General features: G+C 42.2%; 1 protein-coding gene across 7 annotated transcripts in view; it reads right to left on the bottom strand.

The window, feature by feature from the left end:
- zc3h4 (zinc finger CCCH-type containing 4) overlaps positions 1–13416 on the bottom strand; it is a 77129-nt gene that overhangs the window by 25135 nt on the left and 38578 nt on the right. For all 7 annotated transcript variants that reach the window (XM_041179172.1, XM_041179174.1, XM_041179171.1 and 4 more), the window contains exons 8-11: positions 13303–13412; positions 6479–6831; positions 3608–3948; positions 2531–2773 (exon numbers count right to left, since the gene is read on the bottom strand). In XM_041179172.1, coding sequence (XP_041035106.1) covers positions 2531–2773; positions 3608–3948; positions 6479–6831; positions 13303–13412 — 1047 coding nt within the window. The remainder of the gene's footprint in view (positions 1–2530; positions 2774–3607; positions 3949–6478; positions 6832–13302; positions 13413–13416) is intronic.

The following is a 13416-nucleotide window of genomic DNA, read 5'->3' as shown; positions in this document are numbered from 1 at the left end:
AGCATACAATCCCTGTTTCTCTACTTTTCTGTTCCCAGTATAGCCATGCAAGGTGAGGCATTTTGAAACCTTGAAAATGACTAAGAGGCATATAAGACAGTAAAAGGTAAATAAAAAAGTATCACTATTTCAATCTTAAATCACAAAAATTACTTTGAGGGAACAGGGGTTTGAACTGGAGAAAGGTAAACGTAGAACTAATGCCAGGAAGCTTTTCATACTGTCATGAACGCTTAACTTGGCAAGACAATTAATTTTTAAAATGTCTCTTTAACTTGAAACAAAACAAAGTTCTGAAAAGGGCAGTGGTGAATTTCTAGTAAACATTTCAGTCTTAAGAAGTGTCTCAGGTTGCCACGGGGCTAGAAAGTCAAATAGAAACCCACTGAGGTGTCAAGTTGTAGTTTCTAGCACCTCTCATAAAAAAAACACAGTTCACAGAACAGAATCTGCTGCTATTGAGAATTAGGCAAAAATTGCACGTGGAAAAGCCCAAGCAGGATGCTTTTAAGGGTTAAAAACAAAAACAGAATTACCTGGAAAAACTCAGCAGGTCTGGCAGCATCGGCGGAGAAGAAAAGAGTTGACGTTTCGAGTCCTCATGACCCTTCGACAGAACTTGCATTCGAACGCAAGTTCTGTCGAAGGGTCATGAGGACTCGAAACGTCAACGCTTTTCTTCTCCGCCGATGCTGCCAGACCTGCTGAGTTTTTCCAGGTAATTCTGTTTTTGTTTTGGATTTCCAGCATCCACAGTTTTTTTGTTTTTATGCTTTTAAGGGTTCCCCAACCATTCCAAAGAAAGAGAACGGCACAGATGGGGCTCTTGAAGATTTAGGGAACAGGGTTTCATCGAGATGTGCCTTGCTGGGGATAATCAGATCCAGAAACTCAGGCGGAGAGGAACAACTGTCGAAGAACACTGGACATTTTGACCTGACATCAAAGAAAGTGGAGAACCTTTGCTGGAGAGCTGCGAGTGACTTTGAGTCTGTTCCATCAATGCTACATATCTACCTGAAGCATGGCATAGAGCCTTTGAGAGTCATATTTTGATTGTGTTAGCTACTTATTGCAAAACATACCTTTTTCTTTAATTAACAGGCAACTGATAAATCAAACTAATACTTGAACTGAAACTAAAACAAAAATAAAAATACCTGGAAAAACTCAACAGGTCTGACAGCATCTGCGGAGAGGAACACAGTTAACATTTCGAGTCCGTTCTGTTGAAGGATTCGGAGTCGAAACATTAACTGTGCTCCTCTCCACAGATGCTGTCAGACCTGCTGAGTTTTTCCAGCTACTTTTATTTTTGTTTTGGATTTCCAGCATCCGCAGTCTTTTGCTTTTATCTTAATATTTGATCTATGTTGATTTTAGTTTGTGTTACAGTAAAAGTCTTAAAAAGTAAAATCCTGTCCTTTGGTTATTTTTGTTGGCCTTTTACAAAATTCATCTCTTTTAAGAAGTTATCGGTCTCTACAGGGATGGTAAAATACACAGCATTAACTGGTGGAAGAGACTTCTGGGCAGAGCAGTGAAGGCAAACCTACTGACATAATTTAAAAATTGAATGCTCTGATGGGGATTGAGGGGGTTGGCGGTGGTGCGGGGTGGGGGGGGGGGGGGGGGGGGGGGGGGGGGGGGGTGAGAGAGAGGGAAAGCGAATATTCTGTCTGGATTAGTGAACCAAACAGCTTTGCACTTTCTATTTATGTTGAAAAACATGGGTTAGTGGTGTCAATATTGGCTTGTATCAGGCAGAAGGAGATGCAGTCAACATTGGCGAGGGACAAGTCTCCCTGAAAGTGTGAATTGGCGGCCCATCTTTATGGAGAGCAGCACCTTGTAGCCTGACAAGGGCCATCAATACTCTCAAAATGAAGCTTTTGACGACGGATTTAAAATTCGACCCTGATAATGGAGTCTACCATTAGATGTATTTGACTAACATATTAAACATGGGTTTGAATACAGGAAGGTGCAGTTCACACGAGGTACGGACATTTCAGATTTGCAACAAGCTTTCAAATACTGTGGGCAACAATCTTTGTATGTTTTTAAGAATAGCTGGAAAAAATCTGCTTACTTGTTACTTTGATTGCGGCTTACACTGGGAAATTGAATAAAGGTACAGGTCAAGTATCTTATATCCAAAACCCTCAGGCCTGATTGCATTTCGGATTTCAGATCATTTCGGTTTTTGGATACCGCATACAAATTTACATTACAATAGCCTTAGCCTAGGCTAGCTATTGTCTAAAGTAAATAAAATGGTTAGGAAAGTAAGATATATCACTGAATAATAAATACAGGGTACCTGTAATATGTTTCTTTTTGACATGTTCACTACAAAAATCACAAGGTAAACAGTGCAGACAAACAACTAAACCTCCCCCACTAAAATCAATGAAGTTCAAAAAAAGTGCAACTTTTGGATATGTTCGGTTTTCAGGTTTATGGATAAAGAATATTAGACCTGTGTTTATTTTACAATGCCCAATCAAAATATAAAAGCAATACTCACCCTCCTCGTTTTCCTTCTCCCGCTGGCTGCTCTCTGCTCTCCTCTTTGCCTTCTCCTCTTCCTCCTGCTGCTTTTGCTGGATGCGGAGAAAAAGTGCTCGCTGAGCCGCAGGAAGGAAATCCGGGATATTTACATTGGCTTTCTGACCGGATGAGACACCTCCATTCTCCTCAGCTTCCATTTCCTCAATCTGTGGCACCAGAACTGGCTGGCCATCTCCTTCATCTATCTCTTCATAGTCACCTGGCAAAAACAGTGAACAAAGGTTGCTTTCTGTGGAACTGGCTGAATTCTCATACAACTCACTAAATTCAACCTTTTCTCAAAAAGGTCTAATCGTTTCAACACAAATGTTGCTATATTTCTATTCGATTCATAACAGTTCAAGAGTCATTTTTTGGGAATAGTCATGCTGTTTCACAAGAAGTAAACGGAGCAATGACTGTTCCATATGGTTTATAGTTGGAGGTGCAGGGGGAGCGGGTATAGAAACCATTTAGCAAAAATGTGGAAATTCCTCTAATTCATCAGCTAATGAAAGTGGAAAACCCTCCATTTTCTCCTTACAGGACACATCAGCCCCACTAAAGAAGATGGAAGGTCATTTTGCCAAAACTTTTTGGCTATATGCTGGGGCCACACGGGATTCTGAGGCAACTGTCTCCCCAGTGTTTTCTGCCCAAAGAGACAATGGCAAGAAGAGGCCAGATAACTCAACATGCCAAGAATGTGGAATGGAATCCAAAATCCCCAATGCTCTAATAGTGCATGTTGATGCTCCAATATTTTGCCTTAGCTGAAATATGAATTGATTATGAACAAAGGAAAAAGTCAAAGTACTTTTAATCGCCAAATGTTACCTATCTCTATAATTGGAAAAACACCTAAATAATGCAGTAGATAACTTCAGTTTTGTCAGTCACTTCCTTTCATAGGTTTTCAAGCAATCAATCTCTAATTTTAAGGTAAACACAATTTTCTGTTTGTGACTCTCATTTTATTTTAATGTCAAAAAAGATGGATATTTGTTAAAATTCATCTATGCCCTGGACTGGAAAGGGTTACCATGTTTCCTACCTTCCTCTCCATCTTGACCAAGGTCCATCTGCATTCCCGGCTGTTGATAGTAGTTATCATAGAAATTGGGTTCAGAAGGAACAGGAGGCATCATTCCTGGATCTCCTTGCATGAATGGTGCCATTGGAGGGCCTGGTCCTACTGGCGGTCCTGGATTCATACCAGGGCCTAACGGCATCTCCTCTGGCCCAGGGCCTGGCACAGGTCCAGGCATTGGGCCAGGCATGGGACCTGGTCCTGGTCCCATACCTGGAGCAGGTCCTGGACCCATGGGAGGTCCTGGTGGCCCTGGAGGTCCCGGAGGCCCTGGGAAACTAGGAGGCGGTGGTGGGAACCGAGGCCTATGTAGAAAAGAAACATTAGTCATTTTATTCACAAACTCATGCTTAGTTTGCAAACTATTGTTTGTCAACCTTATCCTTTGAGGACAATTGCATTCTTTCTGCATAAAACCAAACGTCACAAGAAACATTGTTTTAGTTTCAAAGGATTGGAGTTCATATAAGTCTATCTAAAGCCAGATCAGATGGTGACCGATTCAATTTATATGGAGATGGTTGTGTAGCTATCAAAGCTGAACAAGTCAATGCAGAGGCAAAGAGACCTATTAGGAAACAAAACATGGTACAACAACAAATATTTCCAATGAACCTTCCCTTGTGCGACATCAGAAACAGCCAAGAAAGATTTGGGTGAAGAAAGTCCTTTGATTCATTTGACTTCATTCCCTACAAATGTCAACTCATTACAGCTTTTTTGGACTCGAACTCAAGTTCTGTCGAAGGGTCATGAGGACTCGAAACGTCAACTCTTTTCTTCTCCGCCGATGCTGCCAGACCTGCTGAGTTTTTCCAGGTAATTCTGTTTTTGTTACAGCTTTTAGTATTCACTAAAGATGATGACATCTCTAACAATGCACCACTCCATCAAAAGTGCATTGGCACATCAGCCTAGGCTATGTTTGCAAGTCCTTTAACCTTTTAGCCCTCAGCTCAGGGAGTAAGGATGACTCATGGATGGAAACAACAGGCCATCAATGGATCAAACTGTCATAAAGTCACATTGCATGGAGCTCTATACAAAATGTTTGCATTTGGGGTGACTCCAAATATTAGTTTTCAAGCATAAACCACAACAATTGTGCAACCAAGGACTTAAGTATATTACTAATACAATGATTATTTTAGAATCAGTTTATAATCTATCACAGTACACTGTAAAATTGAAGTTATTGGAAAAATTGCTGCGCACAAACAGCCTATACATCGTGCCATCCCGATAAGCATTAGAAGGGATAGTAAGATGAAAAGCGAACTGGGGATTCAATCAGCCTGCAGCCCCTCTATGGATTCAACTAAACCCCACCATTTCTGCCATGTTCTTCAATCCCCTCTTTTTTCCAGAAAAAAACAGCTGTGTAAGTGCAGTAAGAACTCTAGCTCCGGTGATTCTACATTTTACAACAGATGAAAGATTTCCTGTTTTAAAAAAGTCAACAGGGTAAGTTGACCAGTGGCTTGAAGAAACAGAAGTACTGGTATGTCATTCTGAGACAAATATCTAACGCATGGTTCATGCTAATATTTTAGAAGTAATGTTTAATTCTGACAAGACAATTGTTGTGAAGGTAAGGTAACTAAAATGCTGGGCTTTACAGACTGACAGAACACCTAAAAGAAAATGGTACTGGTTCAGAAGGTTACCCATGTTTGTTTCATAGAGTCAGAATAGGAGAGATTGAGCCATAAAACAGCAGGTGGCTTACTTAGCTGGAGAACTGGAGACGTGATGTCTATACCGCTTGCGAAGAAGTGCAGTCCAGAGAGATGTTTTATTTTGGGAGTTAGAGCTAAATTAGTTTAAAAGCACTGTGAACCCTGAAAGGCTACATCGTTATGGAGATGGATAGAGCTAAATAAGTTTCTCTGGTTTCAATTGGTCTGTGTGCTTGCTGGGAGAGGGGGTTAGTTGCAGTTTGGACCTCATGTGGTTTGCAACTTACATAGGAGTCCCGGGAGACATTTGGTGTAGTTAAGGCTCATGAGAAGTCCTGGGGAGCTGAGGTGGTGGAGGAAGGTCGCTAGTTCTGTGCTGGAGAGGATTAGGGCTCAAAAGGAGTCCTAAGAGCCACTTATAGCTCAGTGCAGCTAGGAAATTGGAGCTCAGAGAAACTCAGGGGCAGTGCCGGCTTAGTGAAGATAGCGGTGCACAAAAGAGTTGGAAGCGAGCTGGTAATTAGTGGTGGGTGTGCAGCTCTGTGAAGCCCGTGGAATGCAGTCTCAAGAGAAGAGATTGAACCATCGGGAGATGAGTAGTTGTTGGCGGTCTGAGTCATTCGAGCTTTTGAAGGAATTCAGAGGCTAGATCTTTGAAAGAGAAGGGTTGAAATCCCTTGTGAGGGAGACAAAGTCTTAATGAGACGTTGTGACTCACAGTGGTCACTAACATCTAGATGTGAAGCTGAGAAATCCATGGGGTCTGTTTTGGTCACATCTGCCATTTAACATGCAGTCTGATATGTTCAACCACAGTTCGCCTGAATTCATATTTACTTCATGTTAATTCTGAATGTTAGAAGGTAGAAATTGTAGATTGTTTTACTTTTCGGACGTTGTATAGTAAAATTTATTTTGTTTGATCAAAATCGTGGAATCTTGTAGCTTTATTCTCCTAGTGGAATTTCAAACTTTGTCTACTTTAAGCAAAAAGTTACCGGCCCCCAATCGGATCTTTGGCACAATTTTTAATCACATCATATACTTTACAACATTTGTTTTTGAAAAGACCATTTTAAAAACAAAATAGCAGAAGTATAACTTTGACACCTCTAATTTAATAGGCTTGTTTCAAAATTTCACACAAAACGCTTACCTCATTCCCATTTTATGTGCCAGATGTGGAGTGGGTTGAACAACAATCTCAAAGAGTGAGGGGATCTTCTTTTGACCTGGCAGGCATGGTGGTCCAGGGGGTGGGGGGCCTGGAGGCGGAGGGCCTATTGGTGGGGGACCAGGTGGCGGGGGACCAGGCGGTGGAGGCGGCCCCATCATCGGAGGCCGAGGGGCATTGGGAATATTCGAAGGAGGTGGCATTGGAGGTCGGGGTGGTGTGGGCAATAACCCAACTCCAGGTGGCGGCTTTGGTAAAGGAGTGATTCCTTGTTTCTTTAGCTCTTCTACTTCCTTCTCATCCTCTGCGCCAGCTTCTGCCTCACTGGCTAGCATCTGATTGAAAAGATGAAAAATCACCAACTTAATGATCAGCTTATAGAATGATACAGGCAGAGGGAGGCCGGCATGTCTGTGCTGGTTCTTTGACAGAACTTTCCAATCTGCTCTTTCTTCATAGCCTTGTAATTTCAAGTATGTCAATTTCCTTTTGAAAGTTATGATTAAATTACTCTCCCATCATCTTTTCAAGCACTGCATTCCAGATCACAGCAACCCGCTGTGTAAAAAAAATGTTTCTTATTATTGTCTCCGGTTCTTTTGCCAATCACTTTCAATCTGTGTCCTCTAATTATCGACCCTTCTGCCACTGGAAACTGTTGCTCTTCATTTACTCTATCAAAACATTTCATGATTTTGAACACCTTTATCACCTTCTCAGCTCTAAGGAGGACAACCCCAGCTTTTCCAGACCCTCCACATAACTGAAGTCCCTCATCTCTCGTTCATTCTAGTAAACCTCTGCAGCATGCTCTCCAAAACCTTGACATTCTTCCTAAAGCATGATGACCAGAATTAAACAATATTGCAGCTTAGGCCTAAGGAGTGTTTTATAAAAGTTTAGCACAACTTCCTTGCTTTTGTCCTGTACACCTCAATTAATAAAGCTAAGGATCCCATATGCTATTATTAGCAGCCTTCCCAACTTGTCTTGCTGCCTTCAAAGATTTGTGTACATACACCACCCTCAGGTTTCTCTGTTCTTGCATTCCTTTTATAGTTGTACCATTTGGTTCATATTGCCTTTCCTCATTCACTCTATCAGAATGCATTACTTCACATTTCTCTGCATTAAATTTCATGATATATATATATATATATATGTATATATGTCCAGTTAACCAATCTATGTCCCCCTGAAATCTATTACTATCCTCCTCATTGTTCATTATTTTTCTGAGTTTCACAGCATCTACAAACAGAAATTGTGCCTGTATACCCAAGTTCCAGTCATTAATATATGTTAAAAACAACAGTGGTTCTAATACCGATCATACTGTTCACCACTACTCTCTGCTTTCCACTTAGCCAATTTTCTATTCACGTTGCCACTGTCCCTTTAATCCCGTGAACTTCAATTTTGCTAACAGGTTGATTATGCTGTGCATCCAAAATGCCTTTTGAAGATTAATAAAAATATCAACCACATTACCTTCATCAACTCTTTTTGTTATTTCAAAAATTCAATCAAGTTAGTCAAACATAATTTGCCCTTAATAAATCTGTGATAACATTCATTTATCAGTCTATATTTTTCCAAATTACAATTAATTTTGTCCTGATTTATTGTCTCAAAGTTTCTCCTCACTGATCACAGAATCACAGCGCAGAAGAGGCCCTTCGGCCCATTGAGTCTGCACCAACACGTGAGAAACACGTGACCTACCTACATAATCCCACTTACCAGCACTTGGACCATGGCCTTGAATGTTATGACGTGCCAAGTGCTCATCCAGGTACTTTTTAAAGGATGTGAGGCAACCCACCTCCACCACCCTCCCAGGCAGTGCATTCCAGACTGTCACCATCCTCTGGGTAAAAAAAATTTTCCTCGCATTCCCCTAAACCTCCTGCCCCTCACCTTGAACTTATGTCCTCTCGTGACTGAACTAAGGGGAACAGCTGCTCCTTATCCACCCTGTCCATGCCCCTCATAATTTTGTACACCTCGATCAGGTCACCCCTCAGTCTTTTCTGCTCCAACGAAAACAACCCAAGTCTATCCAACCTCTCTTCATAACTTAAATGTTTCATCCCAGGCAACATCCTGGTGAATCTCCTCTGCACCCCCTCCAGTGCAATCACATCCTTCCTATAATGTGGTGACCAGAACTACACACAGTACTTCAGCTGTGGCCTCATCAAGGTTCTATACAACTCCAACATGACCTCCCTACTTTTGTAATGTACGCCTCGATTGATAAAGGCAATTGTCTCATATGCCTTTTTCACCACCCCACTAACATGCCCCTCTGCCTTCAGAGATCTATGGACACACACGTCACGGTCCCTTGTTCCTCAGAACTTCTTAGTGCCATGCCATGCATTGAATACTTCTTTGTCAAATTACTCCTTCCAAAGTGTATCGCCTCACATTTTTCAGGGTTAAATTCCATCTGCCACTTATCTGCCCATTTGACCATCCCGTCTATATCTTCCTGTAGCCCAAGACACTCAACCTCACTGTTAACCACCCGGCCAATCTTTGTGTCATCTGCAAACTTACTAATCCTACCCCTCACATAGTCATCTATGTCGTTTATTTAAATGACAAATAATAGTGGACCCAGCACAGATCCCTGTGGCACGCCACTGGACACTGGCTTCCAGTCACTAAAGCATCCTGCCGTCATCACACACTGTCTCCTACAACTAAGCCAATTTTGAATCCACCTTATCAAATTACCCTATATCCCATCTGGATATAGTTCTTTATAAGTCTCCCATGTGGGACCTTGTCAAAGGCTTCGCTGAAATCCATATAAACTACATCAACTGCACTACCCTCATCTACACACCTGGTCACCTCCTCAAAAAATTCACTCAAATTTGTTAGGGCATGACCTCCCTCTGACAAAGCCATGCTGACTATCCCTGATCAAACTTTGCCTCTCCAAGTGGAGATAGATTCTCTCCTTCGGAATTGTCTCCAATAGTTTCCCTACCACTGACATGAGACTCACTGGTCTGTAGTTCCCTGGCTTATCTCTACAACCCTTCTTAAATAGCAGAACCACAGTAGCTGTTCTTCAGTCCTCTGGCACTTCTCCCATGGCCAGAGAAGAATTAAAAATTGGGGGGAAGAGTGCATGGCTGAGGTGCTAAATAAGTGATTCCCATTTGTCTTAACTAGTGAAGAGGCTGCTGCAAGTGTAACAGTAAAGGAAGAGGCAGTAGTAATATTGGATAGGATAAAAGTAAAGAGGATGCATTTAAAAAGTTGACAACCCTCAAAATAGAAAAGTCACCCAGTCCAGGTGGGTTATATTTTAGGAAACTGAGGAAGGTAAGGGTGGAAATAGCGGAGCCTCTGGTGAAAATCTTCCAGTCCTCCATGCATATGTGATTGGTGGCAGAGGACTTGAGCATTGCAGATGTTCCCACCCCTGCTCAAAAAAGGAGAAAAGGGTAAAAACTGGCAACTATAGGACAGTCAGCCTAACATCAGGATCAGGGATCTGTGCTCGGTCCCCTATTATTCATCATTTATATAAATGACATAGAAGACTATGTGGAGGGTAGGATTAGTAAGTTTGCGGATGACATAGATTGGCCAGGTGGTTAACAGTGAGGTTGAGTGTCTTGGGCTACAGGAAGACATAGATGGGATGGTCAAATGGGCAGATAAGTGGCAGATGGAATTTAACCCCAAAAAGTGTGAGGTGATACACTTTAGAAGGAGTAATTGAACAAGTAAGTATTCAATGAACAGCATGATACTAGGAAGTTCTGAGGAACAAAGGGACCTTGACGTGTGTGTCCATAGATGTCTGAAGGCGGAGGAGCATGTTAGTGGGGTGGTGAAAAAGGCATATGGGACACTTGCCTTTATCAATCGAGGCACAGATTACAAAAGTAGGGAGGTCATGTTGGAGTTGCATAGAACCTTGATGAGGCCACAGCTGAAGTACTGTGTGTAGTTCTGGTCACCACATTATAGGAAGGATGTGATTGCACTGGAGGGCATGCAGAGGAGATTCACCAGGATGTTGCCTGGGATGAAACATTTAAGTTATGAAGAGAGATTGGATAGACTTGGGTTATATTCGTTGGAGGAGAGAAGACTGAGGGGCAACCTGATCAAGTTGTACAAGATTATGAGGGGCATGGACAGGGTGGATAGGGAGCAGCTGTTTCCCTTAGTTGAAGGGTCAGTCAGGAGGGAACATAAGTTCAAGGTGAGGGGCAGGAGGTTTAGGGGAAAAGTGAGGAAAAACTTTTTTACCCAGAGAGTGGTGACAGTCTGGAATGCACTGCCTGAGGGGGTGGTGGAGGTGGGTTGCCTCACATCCTTTAATAAGTACCTGGATGAGCACTTGGCACGGGCCAAGTGCTGGTAAATGGAATTAGGTAGGTAGGTCAGGTGTTTCTCATGTGTCGGGCCTCTTCTGCACTGTATGATTAAAAAAAAAATCAACTTGCTGGTCCCTAATCAGCTTTACCCTTCCTCCGACTACTTTTTTACTCATGTAAGACTTTTAAAACTAGCTATGTGCTGCAAACCTGTAGCTGTTCAATCTACCTTCACTCTTCCAGCCAGTCAAGAGAGGATGCTTTGATTTGGGCTGGAATTGAAGGTTATCAGATGAAACAATCCCATCTTGCACGATTTCTAAACTAATGACAAACTGTTTCCATTTTATCCCCACTTTTAAAGGAATTTTATTCCAACTTACATTGCTGAGAAGTACATCTGAGAAGGTGGACAAGCAGCCTGCTCCTAGGCATCTGAAAATGTCATTTCTGAACAAGTTACCAGAAGGTGCACTACTCTGGCCTTGGGTAACTCACCTTCTGACCTTCTCTGAGGAGAACTTCATCACTGTTTAACCCTCCCAACAGCACAGCCAACACCAGGACTTTGCTAACCAAATGCAGGAACCTGGTCTCCTTACACACTGTGGAACAGTCAATCGGAATGCTATTGTGCAATCTATGGGGATGAACCTATGGGGATTTATAAAGTTCTGCAAATGAAGGTCGACTTCAGTGGCAGAAAGTTAAATAAATGAAGCTGCAAAGTTGTCTCTGGAGGAGGGGAGGTCCACTTCAAGAAGTGGATTCTCCAAAGGCACCAGAATCCATCACCTTTTTTTGGCTTTGCTTAAAAGGAACAAAGTACAGACTGAATAATTACAAGCCAGTCAGTTTGACCTTGGTAGTGAGCAAAATATTGGAATCAATTCTGAGGGACAGGATGAACTATCACTTGGAAAGTCATGGACCAATCAAGGACAGACAACATGGATTTGTTAAGGAAAGGTTGTGTCTAAATGATTTGATTGAATTTTTTGAAGAAGTAATGAGGACTGATGAGGATAGTGCAGTTGATGTAGTCTACATGGATTTTGGCAAGGCTTTTGACAAGGTCCCACATGGCAGACTGGTTAAAAAAATAAAAGCACGAGTTCCAAGGGAACGTAGCAAGCTAGATACAAAATTGGCTCAGTGGCAGGAAAGAAAGGGTAATTGTTGATGGATATTTTGTGACCGGAAGGCTGTTTCTAGTGGGGTCCCACAGCGCTCAGTGCTAGGTCCCCCCTGCTTTTTGTGGTACATAGTAATGATTTGGATGCAAACGTGAGGAGAATGATCAAGAAGTTTGCAGACAACACAAAAATTGGATATGTGGTAGATAATGGGGAGGATTGCTGGAGACTTCAGGAAGGTATCAATGTACTGGTTAGGTGGGCAGAAAAGTGGCAAATGGAATTCAACTGAATGCATTTGAGGAGGTCAAACAAGGCAAAGGATTACACAATGAGTGGGAGGGTACTGAGCGATATGGAATGAAGTGAGAAACCTTGGAAGTGAATGGCCACAGATTCCTGAAGGTTGATAAGGTAATTAAGAAGTTATATGAAATCTTTTCCTTTACTAGGCGAGGCACAGAATATAAGAGCAGGGGGGTTATGCTGGAGCTATATTAAACATTAGTTAGGCCACAACTTGAATACTGTGTGCAGTCCTTGTCACATTACAGAAAGGATATATTTGCATTAGGGAGGGTACAAAGGAGATTTACGAGGATGTTGCCAGGACTGGAAAATTACAGCTGCTGCTGTAGGAGAGGAGGATCACTTCGAGAAGGGAAAGACACCAGAATCCATCAATGTTTTTTTGGCTGTGACCTGACAGTCTGAAATGAAACTCAAAAACTGTGCACGTGCAAGGTTATCCTGGAATACAAGTAGGGCAGATAACACAGCACAAGAAACTCCAACATCACGGTGACTGGAATGGCTGTAATGTAAGCTGTTTCTAAGATAAGCAATTTCCCTGCAGCGGCAAGCATGTCGGCGCCAATGTTATGAAAGTCACATTTTACTAACTGAAATGAACAGTTAAAAATTAGCTACTTCTGTGTTCCCAAAACGACGGAGAGGGAAAATGCACTGCAATGTTTCACAACAATCAATGCAGATTAGGCATTTCCCTGGTTCAATCATGGGTCTGTGCTGTGAGCTGATCGAGGCAGCTGCAATGATGCCATAAATGAGCCAGGATTCCTGCTCTCCATTATTATCCAGTGACTATTTGCTGACAACTGCTCACCTTTCGTATTGGGTGAGAACACGATTGCACTTAAACGTACTCCCTCCTGCCCCATGGTAAAATCACAACTGAAAATATCCACTGAAATCAAGGTACTGATGGGCTGCCACCAACATGCAACTACAGCCTCATCTGAGTCACTGCTGACAAGAGGGGATAAAACTGTTAAAGAAAGCCTAAAATTTGCTTTACCTTGTCCAGCAGCTCCCTGGTTTCTTCAGTAAGAAGTCTGTGGGAAAATTTGCACTCGTCACCCTGGTAACAATTTCCAGTTGTATGAAAGAACTTACAAGGGAATTCATGTGA

The sequence above is a fragment of the Carcharodon carcharias genome, chromosome 34 (genome assembly GCF_017639515.1).
Source record: "Carcharodon carcharias isolate sCarCar2 chromosome 34, sCarCar2.pri, whole genome shotgun sequence".
Classification (NCBI taxonomy): Eukaryota; Metazoa; Chordata; class Chondrichthyes; order Lamniformes; family Lamnidae; genus Carcharodon; species Carcharodon carcharias.
Note: the sequence above shows the minus strand (reverse complement) of the source record. Positions and strands in the feature narration are given on the sequence as shown.